We start from the raw sequence: 25,272 nt of genomic DNA on the forward strand, positions 1-25,272 counted from the left end.
GAAAATTCAAGTTTGGTTCTCTAAGAAGTACCAAGTTATTCAAGCATAATTCAACTTGAACATTAGCTCTAGCAGCAAAAATTTAAGATGCTTTCTTTTCATCTCTACTTTTTCCTTTCCTTAAACTCCCTTCTGCCCTTTCCTCCCAAGGCATGGCCATTATTTCTGTGCTTGGGAGGCCTACATACGACCCGTTAAGACTGAGGTTCATTTCTGTGCTCTGAATTGCAGAAAGTAGGCATTGAAATCTGGACCTCTCATTCTCTTAGCTGAATAACTTAACTTAGGGGCTTTTTGGAAGCAGGCAGCACTTCTTTTCATGGTGAGCCTGCTCTCCTCTTGCTTTGTTAAACTGTAGCTAGGTTTTTCACGGCCCTTTCCTTCCCTCCTTTTGCTGTACTCGAGAGAGAGCAGGATTTTTTAGTTACTTTCTCTACAATTTACATATTTCTGTTGTAACTTAAAACCCTCTCAAGTGAAAGTGTGCATAATATTTTGGGACCGTACAATCCACCACTTAAATTAGCAGGTTAGCACAGAAATAGTTCCTGAAATATTTCCCCTCTGTTGAAGGTTATATCTTTTTTTTTGATGAAGGAAAAAGAGTCCTCCAGAACTTGCTCTCAGAATTACTCCTTGAGACAAGGGGACTGTAAACCCCAGAGGAATTATTTCTCTCAGACGTGCCTCGGGATGATTTGGAGCTTTGAAAATCCCAGCCCTATCACAATGTTTGCACAACAGCTAACTAATGTTGCTGTTAATATGAACTTTTATCTTTTAATATGGGAAATTTCATAATCACCAACATGCCATCCAATTACTTCAATCAGCAGAAATATTCTGGGGTTTTAGGGTTCGGGTTTCTTTGGTTGAAAGCAGACTGGCCATCCACTTTTTTCCATAAATATCTATGTCCGAAGAGGTGAGGAAAGGCATGAACTCTTATTAGAGTCCTTTTATAGGACTGTTAAGTGGTCTGTCGTACAAAGTTACCTTTGCCTTCCACGCAGCAGTTCATTTAGTAGCTGAGGAACAGTGTGTTTACTGGACTGTTTGTATCTGCTGCATAGTCTTTTCTTGTTGGATATTTTTTTCCCCAAGTTTAGAACATCTTACATGGTTATTTTCTGCTTCTTACAGTGTTTCTATTAAATCTACAACATAAATCTACAAAAAAAGTATGCTTTGTGTTTTATTAACAGTTGAGGACTTCCTTTTATTGCATAATGTGTGCCTCACACTAGAAAAAGCAGAATACCACCACATACACTTTTTTTAAAACAATCTGTGTGGACTTTGATTACTCGTCTTAATAATGCATTACTTCTAGAAATAAATATGCTAGCTTCAACCCTCTCCCCGGCATTGTGCCTGCCAGCCACTGGGACCGGGAAGGGCAGGGCGGGCTGAGGGCGGTTGTAGCTGCCCGGCTCCCGCCGCCGGGTGAGGGGAAGGGCGCCTGGGCGCCAGGGCGGGAAGCGGGGGGCGCGGGCTCGGCCTGGCCGCCAGGTGCCGCTGTTACCGCTCCGAGACGGGGACGGCCGCGGCCTACTGAGGCCGGATGGAGACCCGCGAAATAAAACAGTAAAAGAGGTTTTAAAAGTTTAACGCGGGGAGATAGACACTAGAGACACACACACCCCCCCTTCCCAGGGAGGCTGCCTTCTCCGTGGGGCGCTGCAGGTTTGCGGTGCCAGCTCACCGTGACTGCAAGCAGCAGCTGTTCTGAAGAACTGCTGTGGTAAGACTTGTAAGGTTGGCTGTTTGAACGCATTGGGGTAGTATTTTCAAAACATTGTGTGAGAAATGACACTTTAGAAGCCACTGTTGCTCATTCTGTATGATTCCTACTCCACTTGTAAAGAGAATTTAAAAGTAGAGGTATAAATTATGAACAAATCTTATTTAATAAATGGAATATTAAAAGTATACTGCTGAAGAGCTTGCTTGTAAATGTTGAATGTGGGTTTGTGGACTATGTCTTCTTAAATAAGCCTCCTGGTATGCAACTCAGTGTCCCCTTCAAGGAACTGTAACTTTTTTTTTTTTTTTTGGAAAAGAATTTTGAAAACAAACATCTTACTGGAGAGAAAGTGCAGGGAGAGGAGAGTAAAATACTGTAAAACCTTCTGTCATACTTTCTAAAACATTTAACATCTGTGACCTTGAAGGTCCAGTATCCTGAGACTTTTGAGGTGCAAATGTTATGCTTCCCATTGGAAAATGATTTAATCTTTTCAGTAGGCAACTCAGGCTCTCACCTTGGGTTATAAAGACATCAAGCACTGGCCTTATGTTAGTCCTGGACTAATCTTGGGCCTTACAGCACCTTAAACCAATAGCTAGGGAAAGGAGTGTGAAGTAATGTCTGTATTTAGTGAGAAGAAGGAATCCTATTTTTACAGAAGGTTAAGTTTCTGAAGAATGATTCTCACTGAAAACTCTGTAGAAACATTAAAGGAAGTTCTCTGATTAACTGCAAGAGCACAAATGATACCGTCAAAGATGGCAACAGATACCATTTGACACACCACTGGGTCTGTAGACCTTCTTGTTTTGCATTACAACACAGGAACTAAGCACAGTGCCTGCAATATGGGGCAAAATTTATGTTTTATACAAAGCTCTACTTCATAAGTTTTTAATAATTATCATGTAATTAGGGCAAGGAAGCAAGCATTGGTCAACAGTATGCAAATACTGTCACTGCCTGGACAGCCACTTGATTTCCAGATGCTGCAGAAAGTTTGAAGAGCAGAAGAACTGGATGCTTCAAAGCATCTGCCTGAAGGCTCCTTTGCAAAGGTCACTTGTCACTGCCATGTGAAAATTTCACTGCATGTAGATCTAAATAATTAATTACTGCAGAACACAGTCTTTTAATTTAAATTTATCAAGCTTTCATCAGCCTGCAGACAAACTTCCCTGTCTTTACCAGTCCTCTTAGCTTTGCTCAGTAGCAGAATACATTCAACAAGAACACATTCTTTTTTTTGATGGTGTTATTCAAAACTGTATCAAGTCTTGTATACATCTTAGTTTCAGTTGTCACATTAGCCATACTTAGTGGTTCCAGGATAGGATATGTTTCTCTAGCCAAGGACAGCTTATTATACACTGTTTTGTTGTTTTTTTTTTGTTGTTTTTTTTTTTTTTTTTTTTTTTTTTTTTTTTTTTTGTTTTGTTTTGTTTTGGTTTTTCTTTTTTGGAAACACTAGTTAGAAGGAGTTCAGTGAATCAGCTGTGCACAAATAGTCTTCCCTTCAAGGTGAAGGTGGTCGCTCAGTGCAAGTTTCCAAAGACTTTTCAGTACCTCTTAAGCACGTGATGTCCATCTACCTTACCAAGTGAACATGCTGGCACAATCAGCTCTTCAAAACTGTTTCAAACTGTAGTTTTTTGTGCTCTCCTTTTACATAATTCAGTACCTAGATGTCACTCATGAATATAACATGGTTCTTCCTTCCTTAGTAGGTAATAGAGGTCATAAATATCCACCAATTCATGGTAAATGGGCAATAATAATGAATTAAGATGGGAATTTTCCATTTGCTTCCAACCCTCTCTCACGAATGACCCAGAACTTGTGTTTAGACTTGTTTACAGTTTAATCTATCAGTTATAATTTTTCACTGGAAGTTGATAAATATACAGTGTAACTACATGTACCATGCTCCAGGGCGTTGTCTCTAATAAGAAAGGTTCATCTGCCACTACTTGAGATCTTACTGGGCACCTGGGTTACATTAAATTTGTGTCAAAATTCAAGATTTTAAATAGCAGTTTGTAAAAATTTAGGCATGAATTTTTTCTCAAATATTAACCTAATAGCAAAATAGCCAAATACATAAAGAAGCATCTCACTGTCTCCTTGGGTATATTATTCTTCTGTTTTAGTCTCTTCTTTGGAAACAAATGTAGAAGCCGTCTAAAAATCAACATTACCATGCTGTTAACACAGATGTTTCCAGGTCTAAGTATAACTTACAAGATATTACTATGGAAATTTCAGATACTACTTTTTGCTAACAGTTAGCAAATGATAGCTCTTTAATAGCAACCATATGTGTATGTTGATCAGTTGTCTCAGCCTTCCCTCATTCTGGGCATGTGTAGAGAGCAGATGTCTTTTGCATATTACGTTCCTTCTCAGAATACAATTTTAATCAAAGTTCAGTATGAACACACTCTTAACGGCTATGGGCAGACAGTAGATGGCTGTTATTAAAGCATCACTTGTGCTTTGAACTTCCTCTGCTGTAGGACATTTACTGTAAAATCTGGAAGCTTTTCCATTTTCCTCTTTGCTTCATGAAAGCTTTGGGCAATTCGTTCGTTGGAGGCTGTTAGAGGTCAAAGGGGGGGTGTCCAACAGGGTGTTTGGACACCAACACAGTGCAACAGCCCCATATTGCTCTGTGCCAGAGGTGGGTGCAGTTGGCCTGGGAAGGCATACCATGTATTTACTCACTGCAAAGATCACAGTCGTTTTGGATAGTTTATGGCAGACTAAGCTGGACAGTTCGTAAACATTAGCTGTAATTTAAGTGAAAATGAGGTTTGTGCTGGACTAAAGCCATTTCTGAATTTGGGCCACATCTGCCAAAGAGATTTCTTGGAAAGAAAAAGAGGGGTAACTTTTACAAATATTTTTGCTAAAATGGCTCTCCCTTGCCTATTTTTACACACAAAAGAAAGTTTAAATAAAAGGTACCCTGGAAATGGAATACTCAAGCTTAATTATATCTTTTAGGTTTTAAATCTTGCCACAGGAACCTTGCAATCAAATAAAAAATAAAAAAACAAAAAACAAAAACAACCAAACCAACCTCAGCCAAAAAAAAAACCCTAAACAAATAGAAAAACCTAGGAAAATTCCTACATTTTAAAAAAAGCTACTGAAATGAACTATGAAATCTACTGTTTGCACAACTCCAGCCCAACTGTAATCCCCACTATAAAGACCCTCTGTGTTTTAGGGATGGTATTTGCCAACCGCTCCTTGGGGCATACTACTCCTTCTCCAGTCCTAGTACTGCCTTTAGCGGAGCAGAGTGCTATTTGTGATTGCAACCTCTTCAAAGCTTATTATGCCCATATTTCAAGTACAAAAGCCAAAGTAACTAGCAGTTTCTCCCTAAGCAGCCCCAGTGTTTTTGGATAGATTGTATAATGCAGCTCAGACTCATGTGCTAATTGTTAATTTTAGAATTTAAATAGGTTTTGTTCTATTCAAAGGCAATAGGCTAAAGGTTTCTAAAAACTATGGTTTTAGGAAAAAAGGTTAGGTCTCTTTTAGAGTTTGTGAATGAATTTGCTTTTGCATCCATGGAGATATCTTTAAATGATACTTAATACAAAATCTTTAGTTCTTGCTGAATGTGTATGCTTTTCTGGACTCTGCAATAGGATTGTAATTATTTTTAAGGTACACTATGTTTAAATAATCATGGAGTATTAGTTGTTTATATAAACATAGATTTTGTCCTAATTATTTGCAGCCATTAATGGTGGTATTCCAAAGTAGAACTGGCTATTTCAAGTTATGTTTCATTTTGAACAATCTTCTTAAACACTGAAATGTTCCTTCTATTCCTTTCTGAATCAGGACCTTATTTATTCCTGTTATCCAACCACTTACAAGTGACTGATATTTATATACTTTGCTTATTTCCAACTGCAACAGTTTTTTAAACAGAGATGAAAATTTTAATCTGCTGTTAGGCTGCTTTATACATTGTGTGGCAGAAAACCAAACCAGATCTCTGTATGCAATTTCTAAATTAAACCTAGTTTCCAATAACAAAATTAGACTTGGAGGTAAGTTTTTAATTTGGATTAACTTAATTTGGCAGTTTTAAGTGACAGGAGGTTTGGAAAGGCAAAGAAAGAAAAAGTTGGCTAATTTCAATGAGGTATTTGTGTTTAACAGTGAAGGCTAATAATCCCCTTTTTCTTCATCCTGGATTGGTTTATTTTCTTTTATGCCATTATTTGTATTTAGTGAACAGCTGGGCCAGTAGTTCTCATTTGTAGTCTTTTAGCCCTGTGAAGTATCAGAGAAAGTAATGGACATTTGCAAATTAATACTTATGTTATTTTCTGCTAATCTGATGTAGCTGTCCTTTTTGAGCATAGATGTAATATCAGAGCAGAAGTAATTACTGTATTAAAACTAGTACTGCAGTAGAATATTTTGCTAATTAAACTTGTTGCATTTAAATTGCTTCCTTTGGATTACTATATAGAAGAGAACTGTTTTGAACATAAATGAACCCACTTTCTTTCTCAGAGGCCTAGAACTGCAGATGGTCAGATTGTATGTGAAGCACCTAGGCTCTGAATTAGTCTTTTGTGTGAAAGAGAGAAAGGTAATTTGAATGTTTGAACTCCCAGTTCCTCCCACACATATACAGGAAGCTTGTCTCAAAATGAACAATTCTCTAAATAAAGACTAATAAGAAGCTAAATTAATTAGAAGGTGTGATTTGAAAAGACATTGATGAGAAGAGTCTGTCATTTTAGACAAATGGAATGGAGCTAAATAAATTAGGCCACATTAATATCTCATTGTTCTGTGAGCAGCTTTCTTTTATTGCATTCATTAGAGGGTACTTCTTGAAATAAGCCTTTACTAGCCATTACAGATTCAGTTCTCATTTACCAATGCCTAACACACAGCTCCTGCATTAAAAATGTTTCAGCAAATCCTCATAGTTTCTGCAAATCAATATTTATAGTTCTGGATGCTGCACTTTTCATCTGCGACATAGTAGGCACTGAACATTAAGTTTTTTTCCCACTGAAATCTCAGCAAAGAAGTCTTACATCAAAAGATTTGGGAGGCAGAAGTCTGAAATTACTTTATGAAATAAACTGTATGAATAACTTGTACAATAGAATCTTCCTCCAACTAATATTCTTTCCAGTATTTATTTATTTTGATAGAAAATACCCTGTCTCATGACTTCAGTAGTCCTTTGATAGCTTTTTAAAGTGTCTTTTAAAAGGTTCCTTCAGTATATAATTAGGATACATTGGAAATGCGCATCTCATCATGCATTTCTTCCTCTCAGAAATTGAAATGTATATTTTTCCTTTTCTTTTTCTCTCCCCTGCAGATGGAATATTTGGGAGATGTCAACGAGTGCCAGTAACAGACATCTATAAATATGACATTTCACCCGCTGTTCTTCAGCACCTAAGGATCATCCTGGAGAAGCTCTCACACAGAGGTATAGTAAGAACTCTGGAGTAAGGTTCATTGCACTGGGGGTTGCAATTATATTGTGCTCCCTCTAAGGTGATGTCTTCAGAAATTTTCAGACACAGTGCGTCTCAGTTCTGGTAGAGCAGACTTTATAAAAGTAAAAAGCCTTCTGACTCACTGAGTCCGCAACAAGGACTTGGTGAAGCAATTTCAGGAGAGGTGCTTCTTCCCTACATAGTGCATGTCAGTGACTGACAGACTATTCAGTAAAATTTTATCATCTGTGAATGTTGGTGTCATAAGCATAAATCAGCAGGACAGATAAATAATTTGCCATGTATACTTTTGCTCCACAGCATGTTTCAGGGTGCATGGGCAGAAAACACACTACTTCCAGTTAGCTAGAAATACTTCTTAACTTTCTAATGAAATCAGATAAACAGAACTGCTCTGATTTCACTACAAGTTGCATCTACTCTGTTCCTTTTCATTTTTATCCAGCTTTCTGAAGTTAATCTCTGTGCCCTTTCCAGAGTTGGAAACGATGTTCTAGTTTCTGAATGGCATAACTTGAACTAAAAGTCAAAGCTTGGATAAAATGAAAGCCAATAAAGTGAACAAACTATTTGGGTACTAATACATGAAATAAACCTCAGCTGTGGACAGCCACAGGACCAAGAAGTTTTTGTAATCTAAATATTTCAAGAAGATTGTTGGAATGGTTAATTTTGCATATGCATCATCTGTGTGGGTGTTTGTTCCTAAATACTTTCCAGCTACAATCTCAACTACAAACTTGTAATACTGTATTAACATGATGCTAGATTAATTATGAGAAAAAATTGATTTCTTGGAAGATCATGACTATATTAAGAGACTGGACTTTTAGTTTGGAAACCACTGATTTAGATGATTCAAAAAATTTCCAAGGATTTATTTCCTGTCCAGCAGCTCATCCAAATGAAGCAAATGCAGCAAAACTTGACCGTAGTAACTCCTGACTGATTAACAGTTACGTGTGAATAGTACTTGTGGCTCTTTCACTTGTTATTTTCTAAAGGCTAAATTATGCAAACAAGTTTATGAAAATACCGTTTCATCAGGGCGACATTGTATGAGTGGAAAAGCCAGTATCTACTCTCTGAATATAGGAAAGAAGGGGGTCAATTTCACTCCACCAAGACACCTACATTATATAAATTGATCATGCTTGCATGGACAGCCAGAACTCGTTTACATTGCTTGAATATTGGTGATAAGTCCTATGTAAAGCTTCCTCCACAGGCGTGTTCAAGGTGAGACCTGCAGCAGACCCGTGCCCTTCCGCAGGGGCACACATAAGGGCTGATGGGATACCCCAGGCCATCTGAAAAGTTGCCTACCTGTCTCCATCTCCCTGACTATCATAAGATTTTTGGGTTAGTTCAACTGCAATGATGTGACCTCCCCCTACTAATTGCTTCTCTGATCAATAAACCAACCCCTCCTAGGATCTGTATTATCAGCAGCCCACCTTCCTGGATATATCAGTTGCAGTAAATAGCAGTATGCTTTTTTAAGGAAACTTTGGCATAGAAATTTGTACTTCTCCATACTTTTTCATAGCAAGAGAATGATAAGGAATGCACAGATTGAAACCATGGTGGAGAACGAAAGAAGTTTTGCTTTTATCTTTTCTTACTCATGACATTTAGAGGTGCATACACAAATGCTTATATGCTTTGAACTGATATAAAACTTTTGCAAGGAGTTTCTGTGGCCTGTGGGTATCCTAGTGAAGAGAATCTTAAATATATCTGTAAAAGATAACAGAACGTTAGACCGCTCTTGTTCAAATGATTGATGTGATAAAATAACTTTTTTTTTTTTTTTACTCTCAGTATCCTTGGCAAATTCTGAAGTGTTTAGTGAGAACAGAAACATGGAAGGAGTAGAATCAATATGGGCTATCAGGTTAATGGATTACTGATATCAGGTTGCTCAGAGAAGACACTGCTGCTTGCTAGTGCTATCAGATGTAATATATCCAGCCCTTAGGTCATGTTTTCTGGCTGTGATGGTCACTTGCACAGATAATGCTTTTCTGCAAATTGTGTGCAAAACATCATGACCATTTCTGCAGTATAGATAAGCAAGACATTGTCAAGACCACAGAAATGTGTCAGGTAACCTCAAGAAAGGGCTTAATTTTTTCAGAGGTCTTGTTTCCTTTATCTGTATTAATGTCCTGTTCTGTCCTCTCCAAAAGAGTACTGGCTAGCTCCACTTGGTGAGGCCCATCTCCACTGGAAAGGATAGGAGACAGCATCTCCCTTTTGTAAACAGCAGGAGACTTTTCTCCTGGAAGACTCTACAGTAGGTCCCATGATAAGCAAAACTTTTAGTAATATCTATATTGAACACTTTATATTTTCATTAGATATATATGCATTTAAGGACCAGATATTTTTGAGTTTATTAAATTGAGTGCTTTTCTAGGTTCTTAGTTATTTATTTCTGTAATGTGACTTGGTTTTTCTTTTTTATTTTCTTCCTGATGTCTTCATCACTTCTAAGTGATGCCTATATTTGAATCATGATCCAAGTGGAAGATTGTATGGTCAAGTGCTATAAACCAAAGGGGAACATGATATGAATAGCATATATCATTTGTGATTCTCCCAGCTCAAAATGTTTACTACAAGAGGGAAGCATACAACAGAGGCTTAGATGAGTGACACACCTGATATAATCTGTTTAATAAAGGACCTCGACTAAAATTCAGGTTTCAGAATGATTTAGTTTTTATGTTTCCTTTACACACTGAGTCTGTGGCTATATGGTCTACTAGTAGATTGATGGTAGAAATGAATGCCATGGAATATTAGATAGTTTTCTACAAATAAATGATCTGCTAGTATTCAAATACACTCGTTCATGGCATTTTCACTCTCACTGTCCTTGAGTCAGTCAATTCTTTCAAAAGAAGATTTTCTGAAGATTCAGTTTCTACAAGTGTGACTATATGGGAAAAGCCCTTCTTAGTCGCTGAAACATGATGAATCACTTTCTGGAGTTGGTAGCACTATAACTTATAATTTATGAGGAGTTGAAGTATTTCTCATTGCCTGGTGGACAGGACAATTAAAAGGATGCTGTTTAGATAGAACTAAATCACTGGAAAAGAGAAATGAAGGAAGTATCAGCATAGAGGGGTGAATGAGTAGTGCCTGAGGGAAATTGAACTATTTATCCCTATGGTTGGTCTTTTACGTCTTCTTGTCCAACTTGGCAGAAGATACTTCTTGGAATATACCAAGAATGATGAATCATCCATGCACTTCCCTGTTTGTGCTAAAATGCACAAAATACTTTTTTTACTTAAATGGATTAAATAGATTATAACATATTTTATTTTCTTCTTGTCCCAGCAATAATATTGTGAAGGCAAAGTGATCACATCACTAGGATTCTTAGCAAGATTGTGGAAACAGTTTCATATTGATGGTTGACCTATAAGACTAGAAGCATGGAAAAAGAGACAGGAGGACTAATCATGGTGCATTATAATTCAAGCACAAATGCGTAAATAGTACTTCAAATTTCAGCATAAGCAATAACAAAAGAGCACAGTAATATTTCTCAACTTGTAAATCCAAAAGGGATTTACATTTGTTTCATGGAATAGTTTCTAACCAGTGATTCAGAGTAGCTGATAACATGGTACTAACTCTGTGGAAGTGAGGCTGCCGTAGCAATGAGTGCTACTTGACAAAAGAGCTCAGATATGGAGACTGGAAGACACGCTTCCCTGAAGGCATCAGAACAAGGGTATTTGCTCAGGGTCACAACAAGTGCCCATCTTAAGATTCTGCTTCTGGGAGTGCCTGATGAAGGGAAAAATGTAAGCAAAGTTCAAGCATACAGAAGAATTTTGCAGTCTTTGTACCTTCTCAGAGTTATGTGCTTGGTGGCATATGGTTCTCCTGAGCCAGAAGTGATATTTTTGTGTTTGTTGTATGCCCTGTGGACACTGTTTCTAGCACAGTTTGACAGGACGCTGTGTATTAGAAACAAAACATGTCAGACCAATAATCAGTAGATTAGCTTTTGTCTTCTGTTTTATTTAAATTGTAACTAAATTACAGCTGTTGTCACAGTACTGCAGGAACTGTGCAGCATGACTATTTAAAAAACAAATCAGATATTTTTTGTTTTGTTTATGTAATTTGGAGTCATTGCTAAAGGATTCCTGGGTATGCTTGTTGCTACTTAATTTTTGCTATAACGCCTTCTTGTTCAAAACCTTACTTTCAAGGAAAGCAATTTCTTTCACACTGTTACGAAGAAAGTCCTGCTTAAGGTATTCACATATCAACAGTGTTATTAAGAGAATCAACAGAAGAGTATGATACACTTTTCAGTTCATTTAGCTCAAGTCAGCAAGGTACTCTGGAGAGGCTCATGGGCAGTAGAAATAGGCAGCAGATTTACAGACTATTTGAAAAAAATAACACTTTTTTTCATCTTGTTTGCTTTCTTTGCAACTCAGGAAGCTCTTGACAGGGAGAAAAAAATATTTGTGCTAAATTAATTCTAACCACTTAAGTTTAAGGTGATTAATATAACTTTGCTAGAAATAATTTTATACTCCTACAGCAAATTTGTTTTAAAAGCTGAAATGATTTACAATCAGTTAACTTGAAAATTGAAATGAATGTGACTTGTCACATACAGCTTGTGAATTACAAAAGTGTTGCTAAATATTTCAGTCAGGACTATTTTTCAATGCAAAATATCATTTGTTACTGCAATGAAGGTAACAGACTTGAAAGTAAACGTTCATAAGCTCAGTTGTAAAATAAACTTAAAAGGAATAATGCAGTTCTTGCACATACTTGCAAGGTGATTATCATATCATTATAGAGGTATATAGAAACCTGAAACCGGAAGTAGATGAAAGAAGGTTTTTCTTTAAATTCAAATATTGATATAAATGAAGGCAAACTCTTCTTTTGGCCCTTAGGAAAAAAAAAAAAAAAAAAAAAACCAACTTAAAAAGAACAGTGTGTTTACAACAAATTTACCAGGCATCGGCTTGCATGGAGCAAATTCCTCTCCTAGATGGCTGCTGAAGCCAGGAATTGAAGCATAAACCCCGTGACATGCTACACTGGAGGAAGTCAGCCGGGACTGGACATATTTACCTTCTCCTGGTATCACCGTCACGCTGCCTTAACTTTTTGACTCAGTGGACAATAATGCATTGAAAAGGTTGCAAAAAATTCTTGCCTTTGTAAAGTGATAAAGCACCACTGACGTTTTTTGGTCTTCAAAGACCTACACAGAATTTCAGAAAACTAAGAATGTGTTTCAGAGAAAGAAAAAAGTTTTATTTATAAAGCAGCAGAAAGAATACACTTCATAATCCTTTTCTGAACACTTGTATGTTGCACAGCACTGAACAAAAATCTATAGCTTCTTTTCTGTTTGGTTCCTTGTATGGCTGCTCTGTTTACCAGACATAATCTGATATGGCATTGACTTACTCTTTGCCATATAAGACATTTGTGAAAAATATTCTTTTTGGGAAATTGGTATACATGAAGAATGTATTGGCATTACAAAAATTTATTATAGGAGCAAAGCAGATTCTGTGTATTGTGAGAAAGATATTAGAAAGTACAGAAGAAAACTCTTAAAATGCATATTAGTTTTATCTGCATCCATAACACTGTTGTGTAAAGTTTTTCAATTCTGCATCATTTGAATATTTCTTTTTCTGGAATATGTGTCTCATCCCAATAACATCATATTTCTTTTAATTAAAAAGAATGATCAATCAGAGCTTTACTTGCATTTTTGATAAAATATCACATTAACTAATGTTTGATAGAAAGGAGAAAAGGTCCACGTGTCTCCTTTGTGTCATGTTTCTGTCAACTACCAGTGACAATTGCCAACTGAGATCAGGATGTATCAAATTATTTGTGGCCCAGATATCTTTACAGCTCTTTTTTCCAAAGGAAACATAGAAATTAGTGATAATATAATGCAAATATCAAAGGCTGTCAATCAGTTCTTGCCTGTCTCCTTTGTTTTGAAGGTCTCTCTGGCTCTTCATGGATTTTAACTTCTGCATTAATGCTTAGTCTTTTCCGTGAAGCTCTCTGTGCAGGCTCTTCCACAGTTTATTATCTTTCTGGTCTTTTAATTTTGGAGACTGTCTCTGTTTCCTTTTTCTGTGGAAGAAACTAAAGATGTCTTTTTTTGTTTCCATTGGACTTCACTGAGCAAGCTTGCCAGGCTTCCTCTTGATGGCTGCCTTCTCAGCATTAGACTGAGCAAAAGCTCAACAGCAAAGTCTTTGTATTTGGGTTATTCATTAACATGCTGCCCTGTTGATGTCACATGCTGCTCTGAACTTCATTCTTAGTCTCAGCTCATTCTTTTAAAAAACTAATGCCTTCCACGGGACCATTAGACTGGGCATACACTGGGCTTGAAGTGATATGGCTACATAATATGTTTTTAAAACATACTTGAACATGCAGCAATCAAATTGCAGTTCATTATCAGTTGTTCCCACACTTGATATGTCAGCAAATATCAATTCAAGCATGAGATTACTTCTTTAGCTGCTGTATTCTCTAATACCTCTACTTTTGGAAACTGTGAATAACAATATAGCATATCAAAACTAATTATGCCATTTTGTACCATTAATCTATAATTATAGCACATTTACATATTCAACATAAGACTGTTTTTTATCATTGCACTACCAGTGTTTTCTTCCTTATTTGTTTATTACTAGGGAATGTGTTTTCCTTTTCTATTTCTATATTCATTGCATTTCCTTATCTACAGCTTTTACCTCTATCTGCATGGCCTCATGTTCTTTTAAGATATCAACTCTTAATGATACCTAGTGTTTGACATATTTTTAGCTTTATAATAGGTACTCTGAATTCTGAAATATTTAGGCTTACCTTTTCAAAATCATGATTTTAATCTTATTCATACAAAACCTCAATAGGTAGATTGTGTCCCTCACTGTACACAATGGCATGATTGAAGCTTTATGTTGTTTTTGTAATCACTGTGAATTCCCACAAGAGTTCTTTTTTCCCTTTAATATACAGGAAAAAAAATATATATATACACACACTTTTTTTACTTAAGATGTTTTCAGTCTTTATCTCACAGCTTTGTCAGAATGCTCCTGACAAATGTAGCAGTTTCCTGCAAAGGCTGGGTGACATTAAATCTTTTCAATTCGACTTTCGTTTTCTTTAATGCTGATTCTTAGCATATGCTCACTGTATTTCACAAGTTGCTCCTTCTGTTTTGTATTGCCTGTACATATGTGTATGGTCATGGATAGACAGTGCAGTTCATGGTAACAAAATCGTACTTTCCCTCCAACACTTGTCCATTGCTCAGTTTCTCTTTTGCAGCTTCTCACAGTCTTAAAATTGCAAAAAGGACTTTCCCCCCATTTTTAGTCTTTTATTCCTATTGCAGTCTGGTTTCTAGTTAAGTATTGCACAGGCCTGGACTGCATGTTTAATTAAAGTGTCTCCAACCTTGTAGGAAGGCTTTGAATATTTTTCCTCTGCTTGACTTAGCTTATGTCAAACATATAGCTATTAAACTACTTTTTTTTTATTTGTTTGTTCATTTTGTTTACCCCATTTTGGGGCTTGCGTGTTTTTTTTTGAAAGCAGTGTTCTCAGATTTTGTTAGCATGGTCAGATAATTGATTTTCTTTTCCTTATTTTACCCATGAGCTACCCCACAATGCAAAACCTCTGACTCGGAAAGAAAGTGTGAGGCTGCTGAGTCTGTAATATTTTAGAAACTTACATTTTTGTTCTTTTTAGTTTGTTGTAGCTCCCTTTGCTTTTGTGATGAGGCAAAATTCCTGTGTGAGCATCCTCTGTTTTGATACATTCCTAGAAAGCATCGTCTTTAGATGCTCCTTCATACTCACTATTCTATTACTTGGTTTGATAAAAAAAGTGCTGTTAGAGATGGAAGCACTCTCTGTCCAGCTATCATGCTCCCTTCCAGTAGTTTTTAATCGGTCCCCAGTTTAAACACTATTTGACCAGACAAGATTTTAATGTGCAATAAATATCATGAAATGCTTTTCTGGAAAATCACTAGCTGTGTAGAGGAGCAAAAGGGCATTAGTGTCACTGGTGGGGTAAAATCAGCTGTTACCCATTTGTTTAGAAGCAGCTGTCTCTTGCATACATAAGTTACAGCCAATGCATGATTTTTGTATTTTGAAACTGGTCATACCCAGCTGACAGGCCAAAAAGGCTGAGACACATGGAGAGGAGCCGTGGGTGCTGCAGAAAAGTGCAGGAGGTGTGATGTCAGGCAGGGGGGGAGAGCGTGTGGTACAAGGGAAATAGTATAGGTGCTATTCTGAGCTGAGAGGATTGTACTGGACACATGGGCTCAGGGTGCTGACAAACTTTTTTTGTAAAAAAAGGAATTGAGTTAAAACACAATTAATGGAGGGGCAGGACTGTAGGTTTTTTTTTTCATCAGGCTCCAGCCAGCTGATAAGCAGCAACTGGTTTCAGTCAGTGTCCCAGATCTGGCTACTTACCCTTACAGATACCATCACACTGATTCGCTGAATTTATCTCACAATTAAAATGTTAAAAACATAAAATGATCTAAAGATGATAAAGATATGTTAGCCTTAGCTAAGAATTTAATTCCATAATCACTGAGCTGTATTTAACTATGTTCTGTGTTTGTTTGTTTTGTTCTTTTTTGTTTGTTTGTTTGTTTGTTTGTTTGTTTTTTCTTTTTTTTTTTTACCCTCACAGTAAGTGCCTAGATGGTAATACATTGGAATATCTCTGGTGTACTGGAATGTTAAGAAACAACCATGGTGAACAAAAGTCTGTATTAGTTGTGGGAGTAAAGGAATGGAAGGAAGGTCACACATAGTCACAGATGAGACCCATGTTTGTTTCTATACAAGCCCAATCGCAAGACTTAAAACTGACAGCAGCCTGTATGATGTCTTGTCTACTCAGCTTTTGGAGTTTCCAAGCAGTGTGGATTTGCTGAGATATTCCAACCAATATGTATTTCGCAAATAATTTTTTTTCCCTTTGTATTCAAGGAGCTAATATGTTGCCATTTATTGCTATATTTGCAAGGTGAGAGGTTTTGGCAGGGTATTTTCCACAAGCTTTATATTCCACATTGGTCCTCACTGAGTGCTATTAGTTTATGTCCTTCATGGTAAATGACCAATATGCAATATTACATATCTGTCTATAGTGGAAAAGACTTTCTGATAAATTACTAGGATATGTTACTGCATAATTTCCTTTGGTGTTGTCCTTATGTGAAAGGTTTAATGACTGCAGGTCAAATAATTAATGTTCAGGTGCTTAGAGGAATCACAGAAGTGCTGGCTAGATGGACCTCTGGAGGTTATCTATTTCAGTCTCTGGCTAAGAGCAAGACAACTGGATACTATATCAGATCGCCTGCTTGAGTCTTGAAAACCTCCAAGGAATGGAATTCTAAAACTCTTTGCAATTTACCCAAGGTTTGATCTGTTTGGCTACCCCCTGAGAGAAGAGGTTCTTGCCACATCCAGTGTATTCCTCCCAAGCTACAACGTGTGGCTTTTCCCCCTTGTTTTATCATCAGCCAAAAGTAGGAAGAATTTGACTCTACTAGCTTTTCAGCTACCCTCCATGCTGCTGTAGGCTGCATTGGTGGTGGCTTAGGTCCGCTTGTAGCCACTTTTTCACAATACAAAAGCATCCTGTGCCATCTCTTCTTACTGGTCATGACTCAATCAGCTTGGTAACCCTCTGTTGGACTTTCTCCAGGGTCTCAATTTTTTACCAAACACCAGTTCAAGAAATGGGTCAAAATATAAACGCAGTAATCTAGATGTGGTTACAGTGCTGCTGAGGGGGATAATACCATCCTTGAACTGCTGCCTATTCTCCGTGTGTAACCAAATATGGGCTACTAGAATCATTTCTATTGTATTATTTTTTAGTATGCCAGGAAAGCAAGTCAGGAGGCACTCCTTGGGCCACATTACCTCTTTCATAAACTATTTTTTGAATCTAAGTACTAAGTTGGACAGTATTATTTTTCTCTATTGTTCTGAGAGTTGCTTATGCATTTAGTACAGATGCTTTCTTCCCCTCTCTATCCCTTCCTTAGTAGCAGGAGAGTAAGTAAATGAAAAGACTTTATCACTCTAACTCAGCTTTTTCAAAATTTGATGAGTTTTAGGTATTTCCAGGTAGACTTTAAAAAAACTATGTTCATTTCTGATAATGTTACAATTGGTGACATTCAGCATAGTGTCAAAACACTGAGCTTTTCATTCTGTTTATAGTTATTCAGTCACATTCTAATAGCTAATAGTCACATTCAAGATGTCAGAGTGCCAATACTGCAAAACAATATAAAAAACCCCTCCTAAATCAAAAGTCTACATGATCAAAAGGTCAGTTATTTTGCTCAGCCATGTACCTTTTCTCCTTTCAACTCTTCATGAGATAGGTCTGGTCTCTGTAGAATTCCTGCTTTCCCATTTGAGCAGCAGTGTAAATATATAAGCAAGATATAATTCGAGAACAAAAAGGTATCTTCTTTCATCTCCTACCTTTTCTGCTCCCCCAATGTTAGCTGGAATTGCAGCACTTCCCTGCTTCCATGAGGCCTCCCTGCTGTTACTCATTTCCTCTCACCTGTGCACAGAAGCAGCACTCTGGCAGTTTGTTCCTGTGCAGAGCACTGAGCTGGTTGCTTGGCTTATGGAGCCCTCCTGAATCTTTGCTTCACTTTTTGCTGGGATAGTTTCTAGACAGCATCCCCGCTGTCAGGCTCCCAACCCCTCCATCTCCTCCAGGTTGCTTGCTGCTCCTACAAGCTCTTTTTCCATACAGTGTGTTCATGCAGTGCCAGCAACTTCTTCTTACCTAGGAGGAGGGTTGGTGCTTGTGGTAAGTGACCCCCTTGGACCTCTTCCTGGTATCTCATGTAGTTTTTCTTCTAAAAAAGGCAAAATTTGGAAGGTTTGAACTTTTCCTCTTTAAAGACTAATACTTAGATTCTTCAAACAATATTTGACATTCATCATGGATAAGTTTCTAACCTGTTAGGCTTATTATGTTTATTTTCATTTCAGAAAAAATCTATATGTATACTAATTTTAGTAAGTATCACTTTACACTGAAAGTATTTGTTAAAGTCAGTTATATGTGACTTGGGCCAGTCACAGTGGAAAAGGAAACAGAGATTAAAAAATTCATTAAGTTTAAAATTGTTCACCTAAACACTTCATAAAATATTTATGAATAATGAATGCTTTTACGGAAGTCAGAAATGAATTGGAAACAAGTTATAAATAGAAGGAGGGTTAAAGTCCCCACCTAATGAAATTGTAATGAATATGTCAATCACCCTTACATAGGGAGGAAAATGCATTATCTTACGTTTTTAGTTATAGCTCTGGCCTTGCCACCAATCTTCATTGGAAACTCTGTAAGGTTGGGCATTAGCATGTGTTTGCGTACGTGTGGGAGAGATGATGATAAAATATTCTTCCCTTTCCTTCCATTGAAGTGAACTTTGTTTGGACATTGTCTACAGGCTTGAGCAGAGGGCAGTGAATGCTCAGAGAGTAATACACTGAATTTAAAATTAAAATGTTCATCGACACTGAAAGCTTCTTACTACCATCTTATTAACCTGTGAGGTAATTCCACCAGTCAGTAAATAAAAATGGAATGTGGTCTTCAGTGTGAGTTCCTTAAAATGGGAGAATTTTCTTTAAGCTGAGAATGACATTAGAAAGACTGGATAACAAATTCAATTCAGAAATGAGAAAAATAGGCTTGAACCCATCTCAGTGGAACTCAGCTGTTTCTCCCTTGTGGGCAGTGCAAAACCTGTCTGCTTTTAAATTTTAATTAAAACTTAGATTAGTTATGATCATCTAATCTTTCCTTTGCACTGCTGTGTCTGATCACTATGTATAAGTATCTGAAGTTTAATCTACTTCTGGTCCTCCTAGATTTGACAGACTAATTAAGTGCTCAACTTTAGCACTTAGTATATAAGAAATCCCACTTCATGTTTCAGTAAGATTTTAGATAAAATTGGTCACTTACATGCCTGCTGAAATCTTTCTGAATAATTTTATTGTTTCATCTTTACTACTGCATTCATCTGCTTTAGGAACCAACAGATTTCCTTCCTGCATTATGCTAAAAAATTTGAAGGTTCAACCAATCACTGTACAGTCAAGTGCTGACATTGTACTGGGTTATCTTACAGACATAGCTTCAGTATGAAAATTAGGATATAAAAATATGTGAACATACAAACATTGGTTCTAAAACAAGTGGCTTATTTATAAAATCCACTATTTTTCTCCCTAGGGAGTAGTGACTTAACAACATGTGCAAATATCTGTTACTTCTCGCATGTGACCATGCCCTTCTCTCTGTTGGTCTGTTCTTCATTGTTCTGTCTGGGACTCTGCCCTTCACTTCATTCCAGGTTCTGTGTGACTAATTTTTCTCCTCTGAACTTTGGGAAGAGATGACATTCATCTCTTATTCTTAGGCCAGCTGCTAATGAAGGCTGTAGTAGAAGTCTACTGTTTCCTCTTGAGGAAGTAGATGTTTTTCCTTATGCCAGTTTGCTCAGTGTAGGCAGGTGATCCACATTCTGGTAATGCCAGCACCTGTTATATGGATGGAGATGCTATTTCAATTGCTCTTAGCAACTTTGTTGACAGCAGTTTTAAATTTTCTTGGGGGTGGGAGGGTGGGGCATCTTGACTCAAAGAAATATTTAAGGGATTGCGAATTTGCAAAATTGTTAATCCTCCACCCCCTCGTTTTGCCCCACCCTGTCCCATCCCATTCTTAATGACAGTGAGTCCTAAGATGGTGCTTCAAGCACTTTGCCACCCTGGGTTGAGTGCTGTTGCTGAATGCAAAATGTGTGCTCCAGTTGTGTAGATGGCACCTGTCTCACATAGCCATTAGTCTACAGCCTCTGTCTACTGGGGCTCTCTTTATAAACAGTAGAGGATCAGGCACTTTTAGGGTGTGATTCATTGGTGTAATTTCAGAGAACTGTAGGATGAAGTGAATCATATCCTAGATTTCACTAGCCATATTGCTTAGCTCACCATTGACTAGGGAGTCCACAGCTGATTACCTTTGCTGTTTCATTTAGTCACATTAATTTTGTCCTCTGTCTCTCAATTAATGCAGTAGTTAAGTTCAGCCATGTTCCAGCAGGCCCTGTGGAGAGGCGTTTGGAGGAACTGAGTTTTACTTTAAGGATAGGTAGCTTCTCGTATAGCTTTACTAGTATTATACGGACTGAACAGAAGCTGAGAAACAATTTCAAATTCCCAGTGCCAGGCTCACTGGGAAAAAAAAAAAAAGAAAATCAACTTTGCTGCAGTTTGCCCCTGGCCAATACTCTTGCAACATTTTAATTATTTTCTGAAATCCTCTGGATACTCATCAGTAGCATAAACTAACCAGTGCTCAAATTCTGACCTTTGTTGAATAGCAGGCACTCAGGCAATTTCTAATCCTGCTGTGTTATTTTGGCATAAACTTCTTTGTGCAACTCATGCTAGAATAGATCCTGGGTTTATCTTAAACTTTTGTTTGAGAGGTCTGTGCCTGACAACTGAGGATGTGAACTTATCTTCTCTGGAAGGTACTTCAGATTTTAGCCTTGAGAATATCCTTGTGATCTTAAAATTTCTGTTATTTTATACTTCATCACTTTTCTTTGAACTAGGGACAAGATAAACCTGTTTACATGTCTTTTATTTTCTAGCAATTCCATGTCACACAATATTATTTTGCTTAAAACTATGCAGTAGATCAACCTGCATCTTTCAAAATATTTATCTTTTGTGAGGGAGCACAAAAAAGCTGTTGTTACTTTATAAATTTGATAAATGCTGTGGTAACAGATCTATTGGAATAGTCAAACAGCAATATTTTCCATCTTACAAAGAAAGTAGGTCTGTAATGCCCTTATTTGATGCTATTTCATTAATTTCAAAATACAGCACCCATATCTGTTTCTATGTTAGTCACTCTTTGCTAAGGCTACTGAAAGCATCAATTTTTATAATAAAATCTGCCATTTTAGAGTCTTTCACCACCCTGCTGTTTTACTGAGCAATCTGCAGCTGAGGGTATGTGATGCTGAGAAGGAAATGGCATTGATTTCCTACATTTTGTCATACAGGACTATTTTGAGATGTTTCTCTTTAGTTTTGTTTTTCAAGGATTCAAAAAAACAGAAGAAAAATACTTAGAAATAAAAGTCTAGCACTGTGACATCAAAGCATACCTGAAAAAAATCCACAAATATACTTATTTTCTGGAGGATTTGTGATAACGCATTGAAAGGTAGGGGTGAACTTGCTTTTCAAGACTGAGTTTTACAATGGTACAACCATCTAGGGCCTGAGAGATCAAAGGGCAAGAATTAAGGGTCTCTTGGTTTCCCACATGGATGACTGAGCAATAGTCCAACAAGCTCTTCCTTTAAAATGAAACTAACTGCAGAAGTGTTAAAATATTCATCCTGGGAAGCAGTATATTATTATATCAATATGACTTTTTGTTACTCTGCTACCAATGACTAATGGCACAGTGTTTGCATTAAGAACAAGGTATAAGTGTAATAGTTTTATTTATTTGTTTTCATGGATATTTTATCTATTTTTAGGATTTTTTTATCTCTTTTAAGTTTTTCACCTGTATAAATAGTTTCACAAAGGTATCTACATAAAGATCTGATTAGTTGACTGCGTGTCCTCTGACTATGTACTTAGGTAAGTTGGTGAGTTGCTTTTACAGGTAATTCTAGGTATGAAAATCAGACATGATGTCAGAAACCAAGTGAAACCTTTTGTAAGAGTCAGAGCATTAAAAGCTTTTATAAGAGTTTCCAAAACATCCAACATCACCCTGCATAGATGCTGCAACTTCAGCAGTGCAATAAAGAGCAAGCAGCAGGTGGAGCATGCATATTGATTTTTTCACTGCAGGACACTGAATCCCACAAAGCAGACTTTAAACAAAGTACAGGAACCCCGAGAGTAGCGTCACCAGTTCTGAGATGGGAGAAAATATCCTGAAGTTATTATCCCTGTTATAAATGGTAGTATGGACTTGGAATTTTCTTTCTGATGGTGCTTGCTGTATTGCTTAATACTCTGAATAACGAATCTTTTATTTTCCATGTGCTCTTTCAATTTTTAGAGGATTCGTCAGGTGTCTGTGTCCACTTTTGAAAGAAAAATTATCAATCTGGGGTTGAATCACAGATATATAGAGAATAATCAACAATCAGTCTCCTTATCTGCTTTGCTAGTATGCTGATTAGTGGATTTAAGTTCAGTATTTCTAGGTTTAGTTCTCATTTTAAGCGTGGTCTGTTGTTTCACAAGTGATGCTTATGTTCTTAAGATTTGTGAAATCCATCCTAAAACTCTTATAAATAAGAGAGTTAAGGAACTTTAGATCAAATTAAAGTGGATCCTTCATCTCCAGGCTGCAGAATTGCTCAGCTTTCTTTTGCTGAGTTAGTTAGGCAATAAAAAGTCAATCATTGCAGAGTGTGTGTATGTTTTATAGGCTACGGTGTTGCAAGGAAGATTTTATCAGTGGGTTTACTGTAGTTGGACCACGTATAGTGAGTGAACTCCATGGATTCATTCCTTCAGGACCAGTCTTATACACTACCAGTTATGGTTATGTGACTCTTTGTGCCATTAATTATTTTGTAACTCATAGCTTTAGAATTGTGAAAATTACATTCTCAACCTCAGTGATTATTTTCATTAACTTCGCTATCTATTTGCTTTGTTTACAAGACAAAGGGTTATTGGGGCTTTGACTATTTCCTTCACTTGTCCACCATTACATCCAGTGTTTCTAATACTGAGCATTGTGAACTTGACCTGCAGTAGGACTTTTCAGAAAGAGTCTTGGAGATGCTTGAATGATTAATTTCTGCTTTGCTTCCCTAATTCACACAGGGTGCAGAATAGAATCCAACTTGGTTTTATGTATTGGCAAAGCAGAGTGAAAATTTTGTCAGAAGATACCTGGAAGATACAAAAATCACAGTCCCATCATGTTGCTGTCTTTTTTGGTTACAGATGAGCTTGGTCTGAAATATGCTTTTATTGTTATTACCCCATGGCAGCAAAATACGGTTTTGAACTTTTACATTTGTTCCTGCCCTCCCCTTTAAGCTGTTAGGTCTGCTAACATACTTCTGCAGACAGAAAGAAAAAATCCAGAAGCAATTGTCTGTCTTAACCAGCTAGCAAGTCTGCATAGGTATAAAAACCCATTGTTCTGGACTGGTAAATGATGTAGTAGTACAGTATTAGCTCACCCAGACGATTCATCTAGCTGAATGTCCTCCTCTGACAGTGATTGGTAGCAGATATTTAGGGATATAGGAAAGGAGTGTAAGATACTGAGCAAGTATAGAATAAACTTTTCCCCTGTATGACTTACAACACTCAGTGGTTTAGGGACATCACAGTTCTTGTATATTACTAAGGAAACACTGTTTGTAGTACGTAGAAGCAACTAGGATACTAATGTTAAAGCAAAGAAGCCATGACCTGTGATGTAATAGGAGGAAACAGCAATAATTGCAACTAGTCAGCACAGTGTTCCCTTAAAAGTCCTTCATAGATCAGTGAGATTCAGTCTCTTTCTGAAATTCAGTCTATGAATATTAGAAACATTTTTTTTAAATATTGCCTTTCCTCAAGCAAAAAAATCCTTATTATTCATAACGACCCTTGAGTTCTCTCAAGAACATGATATAGCATGTTTTTGGAACAGCTATCCTGTTTTTCACTGAAATAATTTCTACAGTAGCTAGTAGTTTCTTCTTTCAGCCAGGGCTTCCAAAGCTCATTGTGAGCACCCCTTGGCATCCTTCAAAGGAGTCTGGGTTATTCTGAAGTAGGACCACAGTTGGATAAAGTTCTGCATTTCCAAGGACAAATATTGAACTGGTGCCAGAGCCCAGGGAGAGAGAGCATGCTACCCTCCTGCCCACTCCACCAGAGGACACTTTCTCCTTAATTCTAATTATGGCAATATGGTGTAAATGAAACCCAGAGCTAGTTTTTATCCTAATGTTATTTGGCCTATCAGGAGTAAAGGTTGGTTTTCTTAAATGAAGCTAAATGGTTTATCAAAGTCAGATTTGTAAGTGATGGTATGCACGCTAGTGATACGTTTCATAGGAGGCTTGCTTTAGATTTTCACAATAAAAGGCCATTGGGCTCCTGTCCTGTCCTCCCTTCTCAGGATATCACACAGACAATTCCACGGTATCTTCTGTTTTCTTACTCTGGCTGTATCACCACTGATTCTTAAGAATTTTTCATACATCATGTGTTTGTGCTTTTGACGGAAAAGGAAAACATCAGCACCTTCTGGCTTGGGTAGGGAAATAGATGAACTGATTTTGCTGAAACGATGATGTTGTGGAAAAGTACAGGAAAGTTTAAGAGCGAAAACGAATCTGCCATGGATCCATTTCAAATCCTGTTTTGGCACCCCAAGATTAACTGTGATCCAGCTGTGGAAAGTACCCAATTATTTGCCCCTTAATCTTTTGCAAACTGAGTTCCTGGAAGCTGTGTTCCATCTGCCTTGAAATCTGTGTCTTGGCTTATTTTTCACTAAGAAATGTTACAGCCTCTGAAGATGGACAGCTTTGGGATTCAGAGCGTCTATGCCATATGATACATCATTTGACTGTTAGACAAGCTGTTTCTTTATGGACAGTATACTTAGTAGATAATCTAATAGGTCCATTTACCCTTTAATTTCTTACATTGCTGTTAATTAGTATCAAATTCTGGCTGGATTGGAACGCTGCTGTTGGCTACATCTCCCATTTCTATCTCTGGGGTTTAGTTTCATTTTTAAAGTACTATAATGAATTTTCATTACTACAGGGAAAAAAAGGGTTTTTTACAA

The 25,272-nt window shown here is 37.2% G+C and overlaps 1 protein-coding gene across 1 annotated transcript in view; it reads left to right on the forward strand.

Annotated features, from left to right (window-relative positions):
• The window catches only part of PTPRN2 (protein tyrosine phosphatase receptor type N2), a 664,155-nt gene that overhangs the window by 160,253 nt on the left and 478,630 nt on the right, over window positions 1-25,272 (forward strand). The window contains exon 3 of the mRNA XM_042802176.1: window positions 7,125-7,238. Coding sequence (XP_042658110.1) covers window positions 7,125-7,238 — 114 coding nt within the window. The remainder of the gene's footprint in view (window positions 1-7,124; window positions 7,239-25,272) is intronic.

The sequence above is a fragment of the Tyto alba genome, unplaced genomic scaffold (assembly GCF_018691265.1).
Source record: "Tyto alba isolate M040663 unplaced genomic scaffold, T.alba_DEE_v4.0 Super-Scaffold_38, whole genome shotgun sequence".
Taxonomy (NCBI): Eukaryota; Metazoa; Chordata; class Aves; order Strigiformes; family Tytonidae; genus Tyto; species Tyto alba.